Source organism: Euleptes europaea, chromosome 2 (genome assembly GCF_029931775.1).
Source record: "Euleptes europaea isolate rEulEur1 chromosome 2, rEulEur1.hap1, whole genome shotgun sequence".
NCBI lineage: Eukaryota > Metazoa > Chordata > Lepidosauria > Squamata > Sphaerodactylidae > Euleptes > Euleptes europaea.
The window spans coordinates 90,530,280-90,554,806 of NC_079313.1; the positions used below are offsets into that span (position 1 = coordinate 90,530,280).

The 24,527-nt window shown below is 45.0% G+C and overlaps 1 protein-coding gene across 1 annotated transcript; it reads right to left on the reverse strand.

The window, feature by feature from the left end:
* Positions 1 to 3,547: 3,547 nt before the first annotated feature.
* NUAK2 (NUAK family kinase 2) lies at positions 3,548 to 23,534 on the reverse strand. Its single transcript, XM_056844831.1, has 7 exons — positions 23,349 to 23,534; positions 14,317 to 14,437; positions 11,629 to 11,780; positions 9,314 to 9,379; positions 6,056 to 6,175; positions 5,461 to 5,593; positions 3,548 to 4,937 (listed from the first exon to the last, which is right to left on the reverse strand). Exons 1-7 carry the CDS (start codon positions 23,532 to 23,534, stop codon positions 3,802 to 3,804), a joined length of 1,914 nt encoding a protein of 637 aa, XP_056700809.1. The 3' UTR covers positions 3,548 to 3,801.
* Between the last annotated feature and the right edge of the window lie 993 nt (positions 23,535 to 24,527).

A 24,527-nucleotide genomic window follows, 5' to 3' on the forward strand; every position in this document is an offset into this window, starting at 1 on the left:
AAACCCCAAAAGGGGTCGCCATAAGTCGGCTGCGACTTGAAGGCACTTTACACACACATGGCATTATGTTACAATAAATTGTTATATTCATACAAAACAAAACAAGGTGCTGTTGCCTTAAGTATAACAATTTTTATACTTGTAAATTCTAACACAAACAAAAATAAATGCACTTCCAATTTCTATAGTTGCTGCTAATTTATACAGAGTTCTTTTCACATGCATCAAGTCTGTATTCAGTAAATCGTTTTGTATCCACTTACTGCTGAATATGGACTTGATGCATGTGAAAAGAACTCTGTATAAATTAGCAGCAACTATAGAAATTGGAAGTGCATTTATTTTTGTTTGTGCTAGGATTTACAAGTATAAAATTTGTTATACTTAAGGCAACAGCACCTTGTTTTGTATGAATATAACTATTGTAACACATAGCCATAGCAGCTGTATATTTTGATTGAATAACCTGTTTGAGCAGCTGTTTTTCTATTGATTCTTCCAGGAACAGCCAAGTGCACACACACCCTGGTCTACCTGCTTCTGCCCCTTCCCTCTGGATGGAAGGCTCTAGCACTTGCCACACAGCCACCCAGGCCGGAAGGCACTCTAATCCTACGCCAAGAATTGTATCTATGGTCGCTTTCAAACATGCCAAGTAATGCACTTTCAATGCACTTTGAAGCTTGATTTTACTGTGTGAAAGGGCAAAATCCACTTGCAAACGATCGTGAAAGTGCTTTATTCAGCATGTGTGAAAGCACCCTATGTGATGGATTTCTATTGCAAGTTGCTTTGGGAGCCAATCTTGGCCAAAAAGCACAGCATAGCTAGAAAAAAGAAATAAATACTGCAGCTGGGGCAACAAATCTTGATAGGAAAGTCACCTACAGTCCATTTTAAGAACTAGTACTGAAAAAGCAGCCAAAGAAAAATGGAGAACAGTTACATAGTTTTGCACTTGGGTTTTAACAAAATGGGGGTCACAATAGGCTAGCCTTCACAAGCCTCAGGGAACTCTATTTTGGCAGCTGTTATGCTAGTACTAACCCTCCCTCCCCTTCAAGGTACATAGTATTCCCCAAATCAGCAATTAGTCTCCCCCCAGGCTATGGTAGGGTTACACTGTATCATGCTGTACCAGTATGAGGTGCTTCGTAGGCTGTGCCCATCAAATTTCAAACAGAAGGAGATACCCATAATTTCCTTCTTAACCTTTGAGCTTCTGGGTGCCCAGAAGGTACACTGGATAGGTATGGTTGTTGGAGAGCCACCTTTCACTTTTCTATGGGCGAATTTCTTTGGGTTCCTGTGCAATTAGAGATCTGGGCTCAGTCAAAACTGATTTGGTATTACCATCAAGGCCATTAAAATCTGTATTACAATCCTGTTTTAACCTTGCTAATTTCAAATATTGGAATGGATTGTGTGCCAGTTCAGAAATTCAGATTTGTTACACTTTGGAAGGCAAGTTCAGACAAAGTAGAATGAAACAGGACTGCAAGATTGCAATTACCAGCATCATTTCCTGGGTCAAAGCATCAAAAGAAAACTTTTGTAGACTGTTGGACTAGGAATATGGCTAATAGAAATTGCTTAGTTATTGAGCTTGTTTCGGAGGCGCTGCATTTGGCTACAAGAAACCAAAATTTAAATCATTTATCCCACTGCAACTGCCCTTAGTCAAGCAATTATCTTATAGCACAACCAACTTCAAGGTATTATTTCTAGGCTAGAAACCACACCTTGAAATCTCACAGTGGCATTACAATGTAATGTAATATACATTTAAGATCAACTGTGAAACTTTTGTTATCTTTCACAAATATGCCTATGACGGGTTGGGGGAGTCTTCTTTTAACAGATCATATAGAATCAGGCCAGTAGTAGCCACTGCAGAGGTGTGAAAGACTACTCCAGAGAAGACCATAGAAAAAGCCATCTCCAATCTAGGAGGTAGCTCTAACTAGTGAAGCAGCATTAACAGTAACTGACAATTCAACACCACCCTGTTGCTTGCATTTTTCTGCAGGATTGTATAAGCTTTTTTTGTGTGGGGGGGAATTACACAGAAAAGAATACTAAGGTCTCACATTTGCTTTTAAGTTTGCTTCTCTGGATGAGAAGAAACATAGCTGAACTTGGAAGGACAACCAGAGAAGACATGGCAAGATAGTGCATTGTGTATTCAGAATCCAAAGCATGGTAAGATCACAGTCTTCAGATCACTTTCCTTCAGGTTCGCAAAAGAAACTGTGGAGACTTTATAAAGAAAAACTAACACGTTAACTCCAGGGCTTTTCTTTACTTGTCAAATTGCTCACATGGCTGAGAAAAGGCAGTGTTTTAATACTAACAAAAATCCATCATGACAAGGTAACAGATATCCAATCAAAACACAGAGTCTATAATATATATATATTAAAAGAATCATACATGTTTAATCATAATTTGGCAGGACTAAATGTCCACTTCTTCGAAGTCTTAAACCTATCGTTTCACAGCCATCCCCCACCCACCCCCAGCTTAGTAACAGGCATTCATTTGGCACTTTGAGATACTCCTCTTTACAACCTTAGTGCCCAGTCGCTGGTTAACAAGGCCCAGTCTCCAGAGATGCTTGCAGCCGCTGTGATTCAGTAGCCTTGGGCTAACCATCCTTCTGCCAAAGTTACTGTAAGCCAAGCTGAACCGTATCACCCTCCTTCAGGAGGTGCAGGGAGAAGATGCATAAGGAGAGATAATCTTCTGGCCACCTTGGTCAATTTGTAAAGCCAGAGCTGAAAGCGTACACCACTCAAGGCTCAATTATTCCAGTCTTGTCAAAAATAACCCAAGCAGAGGTGAGCAAAGAGAAAGGATTTTCAGCCTCTTGTGTACCTCTCTTTTATCCAATGCCTCAAAGGTTATATCTGCTCTATGAGATGAGCCTAAGCTTTCATTTAACTGCCATGGCTTATGCAAAGAATACTTGGAGCTCTGGTTTTATTGGGGGGGGGGGGCAAGCAAGCCTGTTAGCAAGTTGTTGCCTGCTTTTCTGGAGGGGGAAAGAAATACCAAGTACAGTCAAACTCCTTTAAGTTTGTAGTGCAGATTTTTCTAACAAGCCAGAAAGGGCTGTGCCTTTCTTATTACCTTCTTATGTCATGATTCCACTTCAGAAGCATTTCTACCTCTGCCATCGTTGTGCAATTTAAGGAGCACAGTGCAAACAATAACCACTCCAGTTGCTAGGATTTGAAATTATTGTCAGGGTCTGTTTGGAGAGATGAAGGTGTTCCAGAGAATGACAGGGCTAAACCAATTAAGTCTTTGACATACTTTCCCCCCCGTCAGGTTACGCTGGGACAACTTCCCCCCCATGCACCTTACCCCATAGCCCTGCAATTAAACAGGTATCTCCCCAAATTCTCCAGCCCACTGCACCAGCAGTCCTCCTTTTTTATATTCACTAACTTTCCATCAACATACCTTTTTCTCTCCAAACATACACCTATACCCTGTTGTACCATTTTACAGTCTTTTTTTAAAAAAACAACATATACACAAGTGTCCTCTCCATACATTCCAAGAAAAGTCAAAGTTCTGCAACAAATAAATATTTCCACGCAGCTGCACTTCAAGCCCAGTCAGGGAGAAAAGAAAGACTGTCAGAAGCTCTCTCGTCTACCTCAAAGGGAAGTGCAAATCGTTTGGACAGCGCCGCTCCCTTCCAGCAGAATCCAAGCTGCTAAATGTCTCTGCAGATGTATGCATTGTTTGCCAGCAAAAGTTTCTGGGGGGCCTTGTTGGCAAGGGGTCCCCTCAGCTCAGTTTCATGCTAATAGCTACAGCCCGCTTGTAGACCTCAGTGACATTTTCACAGTCCGCCAGAGAGAAGCAGCTATCCGCAAGGGGGCTTTGGCAACGAGTCACTGTCCAGCGACGGAGCCGGCGACCCGTGTCCTCCGCCGCCTCCTCCAACTGCAGGAGATCATCCACAGACACTGAGCCACGCATGGGTGCCCCACCGCCACTCCCCGGCATTCGATCGGGCAAGTCTAGTTGGTCGAAGGACTCAGTGGAAAGGATGCTGTCCTCACTCACTGCACTGGAGGGATGAGTACGGGAAGCCAGCGACAGCTTGGGCAAAGCAACTTCGGCGAATGAAGAGAAAACCTTGACAGGCACGCTGTCAGACTCTGTGCTGCTGGAGGAGTATTTGCCATTGTACTTCAAGATGCCTTTCCGCTGGGCAGGATGGCCACTGGGGCTCTGATTAGGAGATGAGTTGCCAGCAAAGACACTAGCATCAACGTCTAAGTTCTCAGAGTCCAACACATCGCCAGATTCACTACGCTCTGGGGATGAGTAATACCCAGACTCTCTCTTCTGGGGCTTCTTCAAAATTCCTTTCTTGGGCATGGAAGGGGTGGCTACAACACATCCTGCCTTGCAGGCCAAAGCCCTGGATGACAAGACACAAGCCAGATCAATAGAAGGTGCAGCACTGTCTTCCTTCCATGTGTCCACAGGAGGTGTCGGAGCAGGTGGAACCTGCGACTTCTCACCGGAATTTCTTTTCTTCAAGATGCCTTTGGGTCTCTTCAGGATGGACTTGGAAGGGTTCTCCGGAGTGGGGCCTGCATCTTGTAGAATGTGAGCAATATCATTCTCCTTCTTGGACTTCTTAAGTGAGCGCTGCCTCTCGAGTGTGACACCAGGGATGTGTTGCTTGAAGAAGCAGCGTACCTTGGAGCCATTTTCAAAGAGGGGCCTTGAAGAGCGGCGCAGCCACTCTGCCACTGTGGCCAGTGGAGATTCATTCTCACGCAAGGACTCCTGCTCCCCAACTGGCACCTTGTAACCCCAGTTCACCCACCAGTGGCTGGCAATATCTTCAATGGTGGCTCGACGCTCTGGGTTCACCATCAGCATCCATCGGATCAGGCCACAGGCATCTGGAAGATGACAAACACAATAGCCAATCAGATATAGGAGCAGTGGCCATATTAGATTAGAATCATAGAGTTGGAAAGGATCAACAGGGTCATCTAGTCCAACCCCCTAGTCCACAATGCAGGAATTTCACAACAACCACCCCCACACACACCCAGTGACCCCTACTCCATGCCCAGGATGCCTTCCCTCTCATGATCTGCCTAAGGTCATAGAATCATCATTGCTGACAGATGGCCATCAAGCCTCTGCTTTAAAACCTCCAGGGAAGAAGCACTTACCACCTCCCGAGGAAGCCTGTTCCACTGAGGAACCGCTCTAACTGTTAGAAAAAAATAGGTCTCTTGTTTTCAGAGCCATTAAGCTGACTTGTCGGCTATGAGAAAACCTATGAACTCACCTTTTTTGAATGGATGCCTAGGCCTTAGTAGGAATACACGCTAAACAGGAGACTAAGAATTAACATGCCCTTAAAGGCTGCACGTTTTATGACGTGCTTCGTGCCGCTATTCCATGGTATCTTACCTGATAGCTTGGTGGGTTCTCTGTAGTTCCCGCTTGTGATCTGCTTGACCAGGGTCTTATAATCTTGGCCATCGAAAGGCATCACTCCATGAATCAAGATATAGAGGAGCACACCAAGGGACCAGCTGTCAACCTAGAGGCATAGAAGAGAATTTGCTTCGGCACTGCAATGGTGACCAAGCTACAGGGAGGCATTTCACGTTCTCAGGCCTTTATTTAGAATATTTTTATACCTGCCTTTCTCCTGGGCATCTCAGAACATAAGGCAGTAACAATATAAAACCACTTCAGTAAATAAACATTACAACAAGATATAAAGATATCTAAAAACCCATCTAAAAACACCCTACAACCCCACCAGGAGGACGTTCTCCTGGCATCGACGGTCAGAAAGTCAACATAAGACATTCCTTAGCTTTGCTCACTGTCACTGCTTCAGAGGAACCACATGACTTTGGCTAGTAGTTAATGTTCAGCAGCAACAGCCAGATTTCAGCTATGGTCTCACCATAGCTGGGCTCCAAGTAGGACATTTGGATGTGCACTGCATTCTTCCGCATTTATGTGCTTCTGTTTTTATCAGCTGCAATCTTACCTCAGGTCCTTTATAAGGCCTCCCATTGACTATCTCAGGGGATGCATACAGAGGGCTGCCACAGAAGGTCTGGAGAAACCGATCTTGCTGGAAGACATTAGAGAGGCCAAAGTCTGCAATCTAGGAAAAAGCATTTTTTAAAAAAAAATCAGTCAGATTAGTGTTCTTTGCTGGGGGGAAAGGATAAATCCAGTGCTTTAAGAATGCATTAAAGGCCTGCTTTCTAACCCCAAACCAATTCTTGCAGAAGCTCTTCATATGCTCAGGGTAAAGAGCTGCTTTCAGCTGGTCACCCTAGATTCTGGCAGCAGAACAGGCTGCAAAGTCACTGCTAAGCTTTGGACCTCAAGAACATGTTGGCTTTAACATAGCTTGAAGTTCGACTCTAAAAGAGTCTGTAAATGCTGCGTAGCTGTTAGTCACCCGAAAGACCATATATCCGTTTCCCATAAGTGTACAGAAAGGTCAGATGACCACTAACACTCAATAGGCATTAGTGCCAAAGCATTTAGGATCATCCCCCCAAATACACATAGGCCCTGTGTCTCTTAACAAGAATGTTGCAGGCTGAATTAGAGCAGAGGAAGCTTTCTCCAGCAGCAGTAAAGAGGTGAGAAATCTGCCTGTTAAATTTCTGCCTGTCATGTGCCTGCCCACTACAGAGCAGCTTGCCAGGGGAAAGGCAGCAACCCTAAAGTCCCTACAATGAAAGCAGAATTGCTTTGTCAGGTGCAGGTGAGGGGTGAAAGAAGCAACTGAGCCCCGGCTCTGCCATGCTGCTTATGTGACAGCCCAAGTCATTTGCTGATACCACAGTTTTCATACCTTGTTTACCCAGCTCATAGCCAATCAGATGAGCCAGAAGGTACAGAACATACTTTCAGGCTCGCAGTTGCGGAACAGCCTATTGTGCAGGCAACACAGACTACAGCAGGCTTGGTTTATTATTAACTACGGGAAATTGCCACTATGTTAAGGCTCCTTGTTCAGAGGAGCAGACCATCCGGGCAGGTGGATACTGGGGTCAGAACCACACAGCAGAAACTGGGGGAGCCCATGATTCAGTTTTCTCCTTCACACGTTTTCATCGTAAAGTTCCATTTCCTTACCCCCGAGGGGCTGAAATCCACTTCCCTCTGGACTTGAGCAGCAGGCTATTATTCTTGGGCACCTTGTTTTCCAACCAGGTCCTCTCCCCCATTTAGAGGGCTGTGAACTGGTGGGGCAACCTACATCTGGAGTGATGCAGTCTTATCTCACCTCCTCTAATAAGACCAGATCTCATAGCTCCCCCACAGTAGGCCAGAAAACGCACGTTATGAGGGTGGAGAAGGAACACTTGTTCCCTATCCATATCATAAAAGCATGCTTGACAAATCAATGAGCACAACTTGCACTTCAAAGCCAGACACTGCAAGATGAAATGTTCTTTTCTCTATAGAATTTTCTATTGTGTGTGTGAGAGGGGGAGAGAGAGAGACAGAGAGAGATAGTGAACAGAAACAGCTGTTAGGCAAAGTTGCTTCATTCTTTTATCACTGTCCCATGACCAGATCCCCATACAGGTCCTCACAAAATGCAAATGACTGTCAGTGGGACAAATCAGCTCCAGGTATAGCAATCTCCTGTCAACAGCATGGAGTCCAGCCTCCTGAATTATCCTCTGTGTTCTGATAAATCGCCACCATTTTCTGAATCTCCTGCCCCGTCAGACTGGAGTTTCCTTCTTTGTACAAGCCACAAATTCCTCCCCTGTTCTAGTTTGCCACACATCACTATTTGAATTAATCTCCATCTTTCTATGCTTATCAGTTGAGATAAGCCAGAATTTCTGGTAACCATAAGCTATTTATAGCTTATTCCAACCTCCTCTTTAAAGGCTTCTGGCTCCAAACTGGGTGGCTATCCTGTCTGGGGTTTGTTAACAGCATTATCTTGCTTCTTAGAGCCACAGACAGCAGCAAAGCGCATCACTTCCTTCCTCAACTCGATCCCAAAGAGGAAACAGATAAGTGGAATAGCTGGGGGGGCCCTCAGGTCACTGAAGCATCATGCTTTGCTTTAGGCTTTCATACTATAATGGTCAGTTGAAAATAGCCAGTTTTCCACATAAAGATCCAGGGAAGCAGGAATGGCTTAGAATGCAACATAGTTTGTTTGGTCTGCTGTTGAACCAACAGCAAATCCTCTCTCCCCCCCCCCCCCCCCACACACAAAAAACAAATATCTGGAAGCAGCAGGCTGCTGCCTCCCCCCAACAAAACCACTACCCATATTGTTCCTGTGATTGCCTCCATGGGGCAGGAAAGAACTAGAATTGCTGGCATGGTATAAGCTTTACAGCTAAGAGTGAGCACCAAGAATTCCCTGCCTTTTCAGCCCCCCCCCCCATCAGAAATGCACTAAATATGCCAAATATTTTAATTAAAATATCTATATCCTGCCTTTCCTCTTGGCTCATGGTGGCTTACACATAATTTCAAATGAATTGTGGGAAAGTGGACATGCACTGACCTCACATCTAGCCCTCTTCAAAGCCTATGTGCAGAGGCCTACTGTATACCACTCCTTTGAAGCGCTATCTAAGTAACTGACTTGCATTAACTATTGCCAGATTTGGCCTAACCAACAACACTAGTATCATCACTACATCCAATAACCAAGCGCTGTCCCCTGTGCAGCTATGCAAATCAACAATACAGGGCCAGCTACAGCTATGATTTAGGGTTCTGGTTTAGAGAAAAACCTGACTTAAACTCTAACTTGGAAGGTTACTCCCCGCTCCAAGAACTGATAATTATACCTATGCTGACTGGCAAGAGTGTGGGATGCATTATGGATTGCCACAACCAGCAGATGGGGGAGGGGATAGACACACCAGAACCCACAATGAAGAGATTTCCCTTTCCCAGCAAATCCTTGTGGGTCTTTCCCCTTCCTGTATAAAGTTCAATTAGAACTGCAGGGTTTTTAAAAAACAAACACACACAAGTTTAAATTTGTTTGCAATGGCAATGTAAATATACTCACTTGCCAAAATATACACCTGATTTTTCACATTTATCCCACAAATAATGTTTTAAATTAAAATGTTCCTGGTTTGTCAAGTTTTCATTTGTGAGCAATCTTGATTTTAAAGAAAGGCACAAAGCAATTTCAGCCTCATACCCACCAACATTCACAATGGCGTGAATAGTGGTAGATTCACACGTTTTAGTGGCGCATGTTACACCCAATATTTTGGATAATACTACTCACCTTGATGTTGCCATTAGAGTCCAGAAGGATATTTTCTAACTTCAGATCTCTGTGAACAATCCCATTCTATGGAGACAGAAAAAAGGGCAGAAGCTGAGCTTGTTTTCCTTACAGAGAACGGAACTCAAAGTGTGCCAGGAGACTGTCTCCATTCATCCTGCCCATCTAACACACACATACACAAAACTGAGTTTATCCCCCCACAGAAAGGCAAAGAGCTAGCAGAAGAGGCCAAAGTAAAGGAGAAAGGCACAATGTATGCCCACACACTTACAACACAAGAGAGAGTTCCAGAAAAGAGCTCCTGGGAACTTGTGGTGCAAACATAGATTAGCCTCTCAAACAGAATTGGAGCCAAATGCCTACCTTCATCCCATCCTAGTGCTGATCTACCCAATCACAGATGCTGCCAAAAGAATGCAGGTTTCTATACAAACCTGCAAGCCTCATGCCAATCCCACTAGCAGGAATGACACAGGAGACACCTAGTTTGCACTAAACAAGGTCAATAAATCTCAAGACCCACAACACACCTCTGCAACGAAACATTTTCTGTTGCTATTATATTTTCTGAACATCACTGTTAAACACAGAACAACTTGTGTTTAGCTCCAGATTTACTTATTCCTCAGAACACTCTTTTGTGCTCAAGCATTCTCATGTCCCCAGGAATCCACATTATTGCTTTGTTGCCAACCCAGTAGTGATGACCATCATACAACAGTGCTCAAAGTTCATCTAATTCTTATGGCTGTATAGTCAGATAAGACCAAAACAAATCATAACTTGATAGAAATCCAAGGGCCTTGGGCTTGCTGCTGGAAAAAGGCAAGCTTCTAGGTCTCATGTTTACAACGCATAGTCTGAGCACACATGGGAACTTTCTGGAAAAGACTTAACACCAGGAAACTAAATGTGGCAGAAATGCAACAGGTTCCTTGATCACAATTTCTTATCTACCTTTCCGTTCCCCACATATTTTATCCTCCTGCCCTCCACATTCCTTCCTAAAGAGGGGAAAGTCCAAAATCCGTGTTTCTACTTTCTTCTTCCAATTCAGTAACAAAACCAAAGGGTAATATGCATTGTAAATGCTATGCCTCCTAAGTAGGCATCTTACAGCCTATCACACCAAAATTCCCCTTGCCTGCCTAACATTTGAGTCCAAGAACATGAAGTCAAGTTAAAAGAGAATAGGCATAAGCAGGTGCTTTCCAAATAGCAGTGATTGATTCCTGGCATGCCAATCACAAAGACAAGTGCAAACAGCAAAAAGGCAAAAGTAAAAACGTGTTTTAAAAATGTACAAAAGCAAGGCTGGTCTTTTTAGAGTTAAGGAAAGGTTTATACGGACTCCCATCTCCCTTAACTGTGCTCCCATTGAACAAAGTTAAGTGCAGAACATTGTTGCTGTTTTTTAGTCATCAGGTAAATAGTGACGCTGCAAGTAAAAAGGAAGACATGGCTGCTCATTCTCCTTACACAGCTTCAGACCATGGGCCCATCTAGCTCAGTGTTGTCAACTTCAACTGTCAGCAGCTCTCCAGGGTCTCTGAAACCCTTTTAACTGGAGCTGACAGGAACAGAACCTGGGCCCTTCCTACATGCAAAGCTGCCGAGCTACAGCTGCGTACAGAAGTATATACCTGTCACTTCAACGTCTCTCTCATTTTAAGGTTTCAGAAATGAAATTCAAGTGAGAATGCTTTATGTGGGTTGTCTTAGGGAGTTTCTCCCAAGATAGGATTGAAGTTGACCAGGCTGATCAAGACAAGGCATTCTCCTGGATTGAATAGAGTCCTGAGATTCCTGTCTCATTATCAATGCTGATTTCTCCACTTCTACCTCCTCTCCGTATATCACACCTAATCCAATCATGCCTGCTAATGTCATTTACCTGCTATTGACATTTACATGCTATTGCCATGAACTGGACATAGAGCACATTGTTTTGCAAACAAACAACAACAACAACAACACTTGCCCCAAAATTTGTCTAGCTGTAACATATGTTTCAGGGAAAGAAGCAGCAAGGCAGAATCCTGCTTCTGATCTAACATACAAATATGAACTCATAGGCCACATTTGGGGCCAGATGTATGAGCATCAGCATAATGAAAGTGTGAGATTTGGACTGGCTCCTAGACACCCACAACTTCATCTTCTAAATTTCTTAAGGAACAAAGAACATCCCTGAAGGCCTCCAGATACTCTTCTGTGTGATTTTGTCTGGGGGTGGGGGCAGGCCCGCCTGAAGTCATTACAGAAGAGCCCTTCTATCAAGCATGCCTCCAAGGCCAGCAAATTCCACTCACTTTGTGACAGTAGTAGACCGCAGACACCACCTGCCGGAAGAAGTGCCGAGCTTCCTGTTCAGTAAGTCTCTGGCGCTCGCTGATGTAGTCATAGAGGTCTCCTTTGCTGGCGTACTCCATCACAATGACAATCTTGCTGCTGTTTTCAAACACTGGATGGACAGAGAAGTCAGGAGGGATCACAAGGAGTTCTCAAGGCCAAGCTATCCTGTTGGCAAGCCTGTGGTTTTACTTCCTATGCCAACCAGCAGTTTCACTTGCTTTAGAATGGGGGGGGGGGGCGAGAGAATCCTACAGTATCCGTTCTATGTGCTCTTTATACAAAGCAAACGTAATTTTCAAAAGAAATGTTACATTAACTCAAGCTGGTTGAGCTTTTGCTTGTCTGTAACAAGCCAGTGTGGTAAACAGTCGTGATGCATATAAAGCACCGTCCGTCATACATACAGCATTGCTTTGGTGGGAAGAAATCACTACTACTTTTCCAAAAGCAAGATTTTTCTGAAGTTATTTTTGGATTATGCTAAGAGCCATAATCAGAATGACTCAGACTGTATAAATAATCCAGCTCACAAAGTGCCAGCCCTTCTGTTACACTTAACAGTTCAACACCTTCGATCTCCCACCTCTGTGTGTCTTTACAATACTGCCGGCATTTGCCATCTACAGCAGCGAAGCTGTAGTGCCTGGAGGAAGGTTATTAACACCCCTTGAGCTGCTTTTTACAGTGCTCTATGGAAGACTTCGCAGGCACCTTTATTAGCAAAGTGGAACTCGCTATTTTTAAGAGGACGTGTTACTCCTCCTCAACTGCTTTGTATACAAGGACAAAGAGGGAAGCAAATGACAGCAGATGATTGGGGGGGAGGCCTTCAGCACTCTAGATCTGAGTGCTGCTGCTCCTGAGTCATCCAGTTGCACCTCAGGCAGAAGCCACAGAGGGCCACACTGCTAGTGATGGTGGGCACGGATCCATCCCATGTCCGCCAATGCTATTTTAAAAGGAGTTGTTATAAAACTGCCATGAGGCCCCAATCCAAATTGAGAATGCAGCAGCCCCAGGAGCTCTTGTCCCCCCCTTCCCGGTGCCTTTTCAAGTGCAGAATCAGCTGTTTCTGCACCTGAAAAGGTACGGGGGGGGGAGGCACAAGAGCTCCTAGGGGTGCCGCCATACCCAATCTGGATCAGGGTCTTGGAGCAACTCTTAAAGAACTGCAAATGCTTTTAAAAGGGTGTCGGCAGCCACAAGATTGACCTATGCCCATCATCGCTTATAGTCTGGCCCTGACCCTGAGAAGTTCCATCCTAACGTTCTGCAATATTTCCATTTTGGGTGAAGGACAGTGTTTACTTCACAGTTAAGAGTGGGAAAGAGGGTCAAAACAACTGTCAGCACCACCCAATGAAAACCCTTTTTGTTCATTTCCTGCTCCGCAATTAGCCTCCAAATTAAAATAAAACCCTTCAGTAATTCACAAGCAAGCTTCCAAGTGTTAGGAACTGGTACAGAGTCATTACACTTGGATATCTGGGTGTTATTTATGTATTTTAAAACTACCTAGTTTAACTTATTTTATGACACACCCTTGAGTGGAAGAGACAGGGCAAGCTTGAAATTCAAGTAGTAAGACACATTTCTTCCGCCAAGCCTCCAAATAATATCATACTTAAATCTGTTTCAGGAAGCTCGCACCATGCTTTGTGCAGAGCTTACAAAAAGTGTTTTATTCCTCTAAGAGACAGGCCAGCAAAACATTTAACCCCCTATTTTAGCCACTGCCTCAATTTGTGGACATCATTAGGAAAGAGACTCAAAACGATAACACTTTATACCAGAAAGAAGTCCATGACCCGCAGCTGTTACATTCAGCAGAGTCAGAAACACACAATGCAAGCCTCGCCACCTCCAAATAACCAGCACTGCAGCATCTCTGGTTTCATTTGATCCCTTTTCGAACAGCCACATAAAAGAGAGGCAGATGCCAGTACTATCCCAGTATCTTTTCAAAAAAGTAATATGTAAAGGTTATCCCTCCCTCAAATTGCTTTTTCTCAGCTTTGGGCCTTCCTCCCCTTGGGTGCTCAACTGCTTCTAGACGGTTTCATTTGCAGAACCAGGAAAAGACTCCTAGGCTCCTCCCCCTCTGTTGGGATTTCAACCTTACACCTGCTATGTTTACTGCTGCTACTGAATTGCTGGGTTTAATGTTTCTTTGCTGCGTGTCATTTTAGTTCGCAATGTTTTAATTGTTTTTATTTGTACCCCACCTTTCCCCTTGGCTCAAAGCGGCTTACAAATAAACGCTACTGATAAAAAAACAAATAAAATAAAAGCCCCAAATATCCCCTGCCAAAAAAAAAAAAAGCCTGTTTTTCATACCCAATGAAGAGGCCTGGCATATAAATGATCCTTGCAGAATCTTCTAAAGACTTCTACTGAAGGGAAAGTCCTCACCCTCTTCAGGAAGCCCATTCCACAGAACACAAGCCATAAAGGTAAAGGCCAGAGCTATGGTCAATGCCAGACAGGCCACCCTAATTGAGGGAACAGCCAGAAGGGGGTAGCCTGAAGACCAGTAACTGGTGAGATACCCTTTACAATTGTGATTTTATTTGCCACCCTGGGAACCAGTCGTTGGTTGAGGGGCAGGAGATGAATGTTTAAATATATAACAATAAATAAATTACCTTCATGGACAGCAATGATGTGGGGGTGGTTGAGGGATGACATGATTTCAATCTCTCTCCGAATATGGACAAGATCCTGCTCGTCCTTTATTTTGTCTTTCCGGATAGACTTGATAGCAACCTGGAATGGAGAATTCGAAAGAGGTTAGCACAAGGGCTCAGCTCCCATGCTCATGGTTAGCATGCTCAGGATTGGTAGTAGAGCAGTTATGAACAGTACAATGAGGGGAAAGAGATCCAAAACTAATTAAGAAGCAGTAGGTTGAACCTCGTTTTTGAGGAAATCACCCAAGAGCAACAGAATGTAGGCTTTTGAATTCTTAATTGCCAGCATTTGAACTGACCTCCAGGCCACACAAATGAAACCCTCAACCACCAGAAATCTGAAGAACAATACTGATCTGGAATTGGTTCTGTACTTGGAAACTCACAAGTTTATACTGATGTAAGAGATGCATGATGGGAATATCATTACCTGATCTGCTAACTAATGGAATGCTAGAAATATTTTGAAAGTTAACACTCCACCCCATCTAGAGACACACCCCAAAACCAAAGTGCCAACAGCTCCCCCCGCCCCCCGTGCAAATATGCACATGTATGTTATCCCAGCAAGTCACCAGTTGAGGTAAACGTCACTTGGATTTGCTAAAAAAATAAAAAAAAAAGGCTTGGCACCAAAAGAGAACCCATTAAGTTCCAGGTAATGTTCGCTTTTCTGAACAAAGTATGAGGAGTAAACATGGAACTTCCTTCAAACAGGGCCAACTGGCTAAAATGCTGGAAATCTGACCTGGCAACTCAAACCTTCCAAAGTTTGCTCAGATTTCTTTATTATGAAAAACTCCTCAACGAGGAAATGAAGGGGAGGAGAGGGGAAAGTGAGAGTGCTGGAGAATAGATGCTGCTAATCCTCTTTCAAAGGGATTGGGAAGACAATGAGCTCCTTGGGCTGAATTTACAACGGAATCCAGCACAACCTCGTTTCTTCTATCGGACAAGAATGCGGAACAGTATTAATCCTGTAAAAGGATCCTGGAGGACACACAATACTAAGTCTCCCAGCAACAACAAGGAAAGAGGCCTAGCCTTGCATCCTAAGGGAGTGAAGAGCTGGCGCTCTCCCAGCCACTCACTATTAATTTACAATTCCCTATTACCAATAACAGACTGGGGGGGGGGGGAAGGGTGCAGCTACAGGACCTTCAGCTGTCTTCAGGGATGGTGCATTTTGCATTCCTTATTCTGGTGGCATTTAACAGGGAAGGTATTTAGCACTGGGAGGCTCAAATAGTGACGACTGAATTAAAAGATCATAAGGTGGACGATGAAGGAATTGAATTTGTTAAAAGATTTTCTATTCCTTGGCTCCATCGTCAGCCAAAAGGGAGACTGCAACCAAGAAATCAGAAGGAGATTGAGACTAGGAGAGCAGCCATGAACGAGCTAGAAAAGATGCTTAAGTGTAAGGATGTATCACGGGCGACCGCAATCACGATAATTCATCCTATAGTATTTCCCTTTACTGTGTATGGGTGTGAAAGTGGGACAGTGAAGAAAGCTGACAGGAAGCAAGTTGATTCCTTTGAAGTGTGGTGCTGGAGGAGAGTTTTATGGACACCACCATGGACTGGAAAAAGACAAATATATCAAATGAAGCCTGAACTCTCCCTAGAGGTTTATATGACCAAACTGAGGCGATCACATTATGAGAAGACCAGAATTCACTGGAAAAGGCTGTAATGCTAGGCAAAGTTCAAGGCAGCAGGGAAAGAGGAAGACCCAACATTCGATGGATTGACTCAATAAAGGAAGCCACGGCCCTCAGTTTGAAAGACCTGAGCAAGGCTGTTAACAATAGGACGTTTTGGAAGTCATTAATTCATAAGGTCCCCATAAGTCGGAAGTGACTTGACAGCACTTACTACGCACAGAGATGGAATGCTATTTTGGGATTCCCTCGCTTACAACAGAAACCATCACTGTAGCAGTCACCTAAGTTATAATCCTAAAGTGCTTACACAGGAGGAATTTCATTAGCTCCAACTGGAACAAAGCAAGGATTCAGGTTTCTTACTTTCCCATCCCTCTCAAGCTACAAAATAATGGTAGTTATTCTCTAGCTGCATTATGTCACAGAAGTGATTACATGTTTGAAGTAAATGTTTCCAAGAGAAGCCAGATGATACAGGGAAGTTGTACCTATCCCACCCACTCCATCCACACTGGCTGCTATTCCTGTGGCGTCATGAGGATGATTGCCTCAGCCTTGTGTTCCCTTGACATAATTGTTATGTCACTGCAATTTCCTTCCCCCTTGTGGTTTGTTACTTTTTTTGGTACAGTTCTGCAAAGTCAAGAGTTGAATCTTCAAAGATAAGCTGATAAGTGGAGCAAAACAAGGCATCCATCATGAATCACTCCTGCTACAGTGATCAGGGAGGCTCAAAGCACGCTTTTCTGCTCAAGAGATATGCATGTGTCAATCACCAAGATACGGGAGATGTTTAGAGAGATGGGAGCAGAAGCCTGGAGCTCTGTTTCCACAGAAGACCTGTTTTACTTATTCCAAAGCTGTCACATCAGTCAGAAGCAGGTCACAGACCAACATGTCACTTTGCTGTTTACACGTACAGAGCATCATAGTCATGTCCTATTAAGGCTTATCTTTAGAAGACCTAGCTTACCTACCAATGAGGCTGAATAAAGAATCAAATAACGGGGAAGTGGCAAAAAAAAAATGTTCGCAATACCAGAGGCACAGATGAGCTCTAGCCACTTTCATTTGGTGACCCTTCTACTAAGTTCAGGGGTTAATCTTTAACCCTTTCTGCCTCACTGCTTCATTGCCTGATGTACTATTTGGGGTGTGCACAAATGTGAGACAACCAAGGCCCCCTTTTTGGTTACAGGCCAAGTTGTCTCCTGCCAGCTTATTAAAGGTCCTCATCCCTCCCTCCCAAACACATACAGTGAATTGTATCATTCCATTATTCGCTGACCCAGCGGCGTATGTCTGGAATGCCTGGTATCTAACCTGACCCACAGTGCCCTGCAAGCTTGGGCAACCTGCAGGTAGCAGGTCGAACAGGCGCAGAAAAGCTAACGGCCCACTGATTCTCACCATTTGCTATCCCACAGTTTGAGATGATGGCTTGGAGATTCTGTTATGCTCCTTACCCTAGTAGGACAATCCTAAAATAGTGATGCATTAAATCAGTTATTCCGTTACTTTTTAGTACCTATCTGCACAGTAAAAATAGGCATCCTAGCACCCACTTTTCTGTTTCTCCCATGAGAAGAAATCTTTGCTGACGCTAGATTTCTGAGGTTTAGGGAGCTGATCCACATTCCCACAATGAACTGGCCAGGGACCCAGTATGTCTTGTAGAAGTCTGGGCAAACATGCTCCTCTCTGTTTTGATAGTAAGATAAACTGGCCTGATAGGTATGAGCCTCCCACTTTCAAAAGATGGAGGAAAAGCAAAGACGCACATATCAGATTTACACGTATACATGCATTGTGTCTACATTGTAAGTGAGGACGCAAGTATGTACCTGCTCTCCAGCACCCGGACTCAAAAGTGCATGAGTCAGCCTTGGTCTCTTAGCCCAGCAAAGAGAAGCAAGGTTTATTGCTGCTGAGGGACTGCAAAACGGAAGTAGTAGATGGTGTTTTAAGAATTACACTGAAAGGTGTCAAGTACAGGCAACATAATTTAAACTCCCCCCCTCTGATAAAGCCAATATAAACATTCCTTTGTTTAGTATGGAAATTACAAAAAACAACAACAACCTGATTCTATTTGGGAGTGGGGAATATATTTGAAAACAAGCAATCTGTGAAATATTTTGATGTTAAAAAAACCTGGGCCCACTTTCTTCCAAATGGCCTTTAGCCATGCTATCCTGCCTGTACACTTTCACTCCTCCTCACCTATTACTGTCCTCCTGCCACAACTCCCAGCCAAAAGGTTACACATTTCTACGGACACGTGTACATAGAGTTCCAACTGCAGCATGCATTTGGGAATTGTGCAAGATAAGCAACTTTTGATTGAACATGGTATCTGATAGGAAGTAAGGTGGGCACTGAATATTCTTTTAGTAATGAGGTTAAGAGCTCAGATTACGGAGAGGGCATTAGATCTTGTTTTGATGACCCACCCTGGACCCCATGATCAAGCAAGTCCTTTATGGAGAGGGGCTCTGTTTTGGTTTTTGAAGATCTATGGCTCACAAGAGATTAGAAAAAGTGCCCATTAAGTCACCCACATCAAACTCTTCAAAGAGAAACCAGATAGATTGGGCATATACTTCATGTAGTGATCTTTTCCACTCTTTACAGCAGATTGTGGATGGACATCACACATCACCAGTCAGTTCCACTCGAGTATTGTGATTTGGCTTTAAAGCACATTTCAAATCCGGTTTTAATTATGGCTCTGGAGAGGAAAAGATCTCCAGAAGGTAATGAAAGTCTGCCAGGTGCTTCAAAACTAGTTCCAGATTCTGATTACTGCCCCATTCGTAACAAGTTATGGATTACACAGGTTTGTCAAAGAGCCCAGTGTTCTCTAGTTTCCAGAGATCAAAGGGGAGTTTCCATTTTTAAGCATCTCTAGGAACACCACCCTTTCCTATCTGAATGCACAGCCCAGACCCTGGAGTAGATGTATCACATTTTGCCAGTAAAGACTATGGAAACTCAGGCTTCCTGTTTGACTTGGCTGGAAGCCAAGAACTAAAAGCAAGCCCTTCTCTCACTCTTGCTTATAGGCAGATGGAGCATAGCAAACAGGTTAAGGAACCAATTTAGAGTCATCACTTAACCCAGTCTGCAGTTTATCAGGAATTTTCCATGAAAAGCAGGTCAGTCCTAACCTTTGCATTAACAAACATGTTGTTACATAAAGCCAGCAAACAGCTTCAACAACAATAAATGGGAAAAGGTACAGATGTTTGTTTGTCCCATTCAACCACAGTACCTCTTTGCATGAGCACTGTTCATTTAAATTTGTCCTACAGTTGACTTGGTAATACAAGATTGGTTCCCTACGATCAGCAACATCACTGATCAAGGCTTGCTTTGATTCATTTGAAGTCTGAGTAGCTTGATGGATCCAAGGGAAAGCAACTGGACAAGAAGATAACCATGATGCAGCTAGATGGGTAGATTCCCAGAAGCCACAGCTAGTGCAGTAGCACACTATGCCTCTGTTAAAAAGAGGCACCAGCTATTATGTACACCTTGCTCAGAAAACAGAAGGGACTGAAAATTTAAACTGAAATTAGAAAATGAGCTGTGTTATTTCATGTTAGTAGCATTAAGGCAGAAGAAAATGGCTAGGACAGGGATCCCAAACACACAAAACTAGCAGCAAGCCCAATCTGCTGTAATGCAACTTGCTTCCAAAGAAATTGATTTTAGCTTGCAATCTTGTGTGGATCTGTGCTCCTCAGCCAGCTACAAAACTGAGTTGTGGCTTAAACTTTAAAAAGGGACAGCTAGAAAAACCAAGCTAGAATACCCCATTAACCAGAAATATGATCAAACATTGGATCTCTCAGCAACTGTAAGCCGAGCAATGTTTTACCATCTGAGTAATAACAGCAATCATAATAAAAACGCAGTAGACAAAGTCCAAGCCTGATATTTGCTCTTTACTGCAAGGAAGTCAAGCAAACATGCAAATCCTTTTCCACAAGGAAACAAACGGCCACATCAGTCAGCATGACTAGAAACTGTAATCCACCACCCACATCAACACTACTTATTAAGGCACATCAATCGCCTGGCTAATGATGCCACAAGATAAATTATTCCATCTTTGCCAAGCCTGCTCATGCACTCCATCTCCTATAGAGGTTGCTGGAGAGAGGCCAAGGCCATGCACTGAGAACTACCAGCAAGCTTTCTGAGTGCCTAAAGCAAAATCCAAAAAATATTGATAGGACCCAGGGTGGATAAAAATTAATACTTTATAATACAATTTTTAAAAATCAGATTTTTTAAATGTACATTAGATCTTTAAAAAAAGAAATGCTTTTTGAGGGGAAAAGCTATCTAAAGGTATTTTAAATAGTTTTCTATTTAAGATACATTTTAGTCCAAAGGTTATTCATCATGAAATAAGGATTAGTTTTTAATTATGCAGCATGAAGCTGTATATTCATGTAAAGTTTACATTTTTTGGTAAATGAATTCCATTAATCCGTTCACAATGTCATGTTCTTCCAGAGGTTTCTGCAAGATTATTTTGGGAAGTTTTTCTACCTAGAAGATATTATCACAGATGTTTGGTTTTGCTATTCTCGAAAAGTGTGAATTGGTGTTTGCAGAGATAACATGCCTCTTCTTCACAGCAAAAATATTATAAAATAAGCAGAGAAAAGACCTCAATCTCGTTGTTCCTTTGCAAACCTATGTAAACAGAATCAACCCCTTACCTCCTAAGTGCCAAGTTTCAAGAAGTTCAATGAATAGAGGATTGACTGGAGTGGAATAGATCTACAAAAGGAGCTAAGTGTGAGGAGGGAGGAACAAGCAGTAAAAATGACAGTGAAACCTTTTGAGCAGAATACTCCACAAGTCTTGGGATCTTTTTGCGTTTAGCCCGACGTTTTATCATATTATTCTCTCCCTGGAGGAGAAAATCTATAATGGCAGTTGGTTGTAAAAGAGACTCCATTTGGGAATATTTTAAAGAAGTTCCTCTACATACGGGTAAGGCAGGCATGTGCGCAAAATGCAACACTGAAACAAAGAAATGCAATGGCCAGTGGCCCAAATGAAACTGGAGATAGATAATTATTAAATCATTGCGAGGTGAACTAACTACTATTTCTAATAGTATAACCAAACCTGTAATTTTTTTTATATAACTGTAACACCAATCTGAAAAGTTATTATTCTAAAAATAAAACCTTCATCTGGTTGTACGTATTAAGATTAAACCAGCGAGAATGGGTCTTTATGTAGAAAAGCATGATTTAAATCTAGTCTTAATAACTAAATCAAATCGCTTCGAATCAAATCCACCTGCTAGGACCCATCCTCTGACAGCATTAAGACAAATTTAAATAGTGGCTACACATACAGGCCCACTCTACCCTGGAAAAAAACTGATTTACACCAGAATAGCAAGGTCAGACGGGAGAGACCAGAGAACGCCGGGTCCCTCTTGGATTCTGCAGAGATCTCTCCCACACCCCCTTCCACGGCAGCCAATAGGAGATGACTTTCCACACTGCAAATGAAGCCAGCCACAAAGGCAAACAGCAGCGCAGCCTTGACAGACAATTCATGTCAGATCAATGACAACAGTGGGAGGTGGGCAGGCAACCAAAGCAGCAGAGGATTGGCTAGCTTTGTCCTCCACTTTAAAAGGGGGGGGGGGAGAACAAGTCTTTGCTAAAGGGGCCCTGTGACTACTCACACAGTCCATCTGCTGCCGCTACAAGGAGGAGGAAAAAAAAATGAGACTGCCTTGCCATCTTCGCCCAAGGAGAAGCCACTGAGGGCAGCCTTGCAAAACGGCAAAGCAGTTGACCACCCTAGCTCTGACGAAATGGCCCTCAATCTCATCACTCTCCCTTCTCAACTAGAATGAGTCATCAGAAGTGAGGGAAGTTGCTTGTTTGTTGTTTTGCAAGGCTACACTCCTTACCTGCCCAGGCGTGCCTCGCAGCCAGCTAACTCGGTTTATTAAACCAGATCCCATTCCCTCCACCATTTTTTGCACCGCTGACCCGGGCAATGGGGCGCCTTCCTCAATAAGCAGGGGCAGTTCAAATAGCACCTGGCACAGGACGCAGGGCCGGACAGAGGGTCGGCCCGGCTCTTTACCGGAGAGCTACTTTGTTTAACAGCACCTGAAAAGGGGGGGGGAGAGAAAGGGGTACTAGACGTCGTTTAGCTACAACGCTCATCTGAACAGCAAAGCCATTTCCTCAAGACCCGCCTGGATGTTGCCCGACCCGTATGTTGCATGAATAAGCGGGGATCCTGCATTCAGCACGCAACCGCGTTTTGATCCGTGGCCACGCTCCCGTTGGCGTGCATCGGTCCCTGCCGTCAGCAAACCCCGCGGGGCGAGCCACGCCGGCAAACGCGGACTCGATGGCCCGCTCCCTCCCTCGGCCTCCTGCAGCAGCTGCTGCCGGCACCGCGCTCTTTGCACCCGTCCAGCATCGGATCCGGGAGGGGGAGAAAGCGAAAGAAGAGCCCGACCTCCGCTACACCAGATGCACAGGAATCGCCAAGCCGGGAGGGCGGAAGGGGGGGGAAAGAGAGGTTGAGCCCCGGAACCCCAAAGCATCGCGGGTCACCCGAGGTTAGACGGCTGTAACGCTGCGCGGTGCAGAGGTGACGCTCCTTTTCTGCAGAGGCAGCGCCTCTGCAGGGCTTTGCGGGGGGGGGGGGGGTGAGAGGAGAGAGAGAGAGAGAGAGACCGGCGAGGGGGGAGAAAGATGCCGACAGCGGGAAAATTCAAAAAGGGGCGAGAGATTCCCCCACGCCCGGGAGGAAACCTGCAACAACCCGGGAGGTTTTGCCTCGGATTTGCTACTCGAGACGCTCGTTTTCTCCAGCCACGTGCTCAAAACTCAACAATGACCCCCCACCCCCACCCCCCGTGCAGAGTTTGGAGAAGTCGGATGGGGGAAACGGGCATCTGGAGAGCGGCCGGCCCCAGGCGAAACCTCCCGTGCATGCACGGCGGAGAAGGCGAGCCATCCGCGGGATCATCGGGAGGGCGGGGTCGGGGGGCAGGCGAGGCAGGAACCGCGAAAGCCTTCGGCTAAGCAGACCTCCCTGCGGCCGCTTTGAGCTCCCGCAGCGCGCAACGGGCTCTGGCTGCGTCCGCACACCGCGGCCGCCCGCCTCCTGGAGAGCCTTCGGCCCATGCGGGAAAAGCCCAGGGGGCAACGACGGCTTCGGGGCAGCCAGCGGCTGTGCACGACGGCCGGCGGGTCCAGTCTCGGATTGGGGCCAGGGCAACGGGGCTCTGCCCTCCCGGGCGCCGCCTTACCAGCTTCCCGGACCGCTCGCGCGCCTTCTTCACCTTGCCGTAGGTGCCCTTGCCCAGCGTCTCCAGGAACTCGTAGCGGTGCCGCAGGTTGTGCTTGTGGTGGTGCCGCTTGACCGCCTGCTTCTTCAGCAGGGCCGGGGGGGACTTGAGGAGCGGGGAGGGGGAGGACGGCGCCCCGCGATCCATGGCCGCCAGCAGCCGCCCACCCACCACCCGGCTGGCTGGCTGGCTGCAAACTCAGGGCGCTGCTAACCCGGCCACGGGGCTGATAAATGCTCCAAACCTGCCCGCTCCCGACCCGCCCCCGAGCTCTCATTGGCTGGGGCGGCCCACGGGAACGCCCCTTCTGGAACAAGGTGCGGGGAGGCGCGGGGTGGGTGGGGAACGCTAAAGGAGTAGAAACGAGCCAGAGTCATTTCATTTCATTTCATTAGCCTTTATTGGCATAGCAAAAGACAGAGAGAGAGAAAAAACACAATATACCTCCAAAGGGCAATACATATAAGTTCCAAGTCGGGTTAATAAAACTTTTCTTGTTCTTTAAGAACTCCTGTAAGAAATTCAGCCACGGTAGCCGTAATTTTAGGATCACGGTCACTCAAAAGAAACTTGCGTTTCACTTCACTACTCCTGTATGTCTTGTACTGCAGCAAAAGAGCAAGAGTCCAGCGGCACCTTAAAGGCTAACAACAATATTTTCTGGCAGGGTAGGAGCTTTCGGGAGCCACAGCTCGCTTCTTCGACAAGAGCAAGAAAAGAGCAAGAGTCCAGTGGCACCTTAAAGGCTAATGACGTGGTAAACGGGGCTTCGTGGGGGGGAGAGAGAGACCTGAGATCGTTATTCCAAGAAAACAGTTTATTTGCAGCTGCTGACTCAGAGGCCCTAATGGGCAGAAATCTCTGAGCTCCGATTGTACTGAGGGAGAGAGATTTATCCAAATTCAAGATATGACAACCCATCAACATTCAGGGTAGGCTGGTAGCACTCCAGACATCGAGGCGGCAGTAGGGTAACAGTTTCACCCAGTTCTTGTTATGGTTTACTGTAACCCTTCATGACTCTTGCCCCAATTCCTTAGCACACAGACATACACACACAGAGATATCGTGCCCAGCAACAAGCTATTCCCTTGCTGTCCTAATACATTTCAATACATTTACAGAAAGGAAAAGAGATTA

Coding starts and splice junctions, on each gene's coding strand:
- NUAK2 (XM_056844831.1), bottom strand. CDS start 23,534: ATGGATCGCGGGGCGCCGTCCTCCCCCTCCCCGCTCCTCAAGTCCCCC. Junction 11,781..14,316: donor CATCATTGCTGTCCATGAAG/GTAATTTATTTA, acceptor CTGTCCATCCAG/TGTTTGAAAACAGCAGCAAG. Junction 6,176..9,313: donor ACTCTAATGGCAACATCAAG/GTGAGTAGTATT, acceptor GCTTTTTCCTAG/ATTGCAGACTTTGGCCTCTC.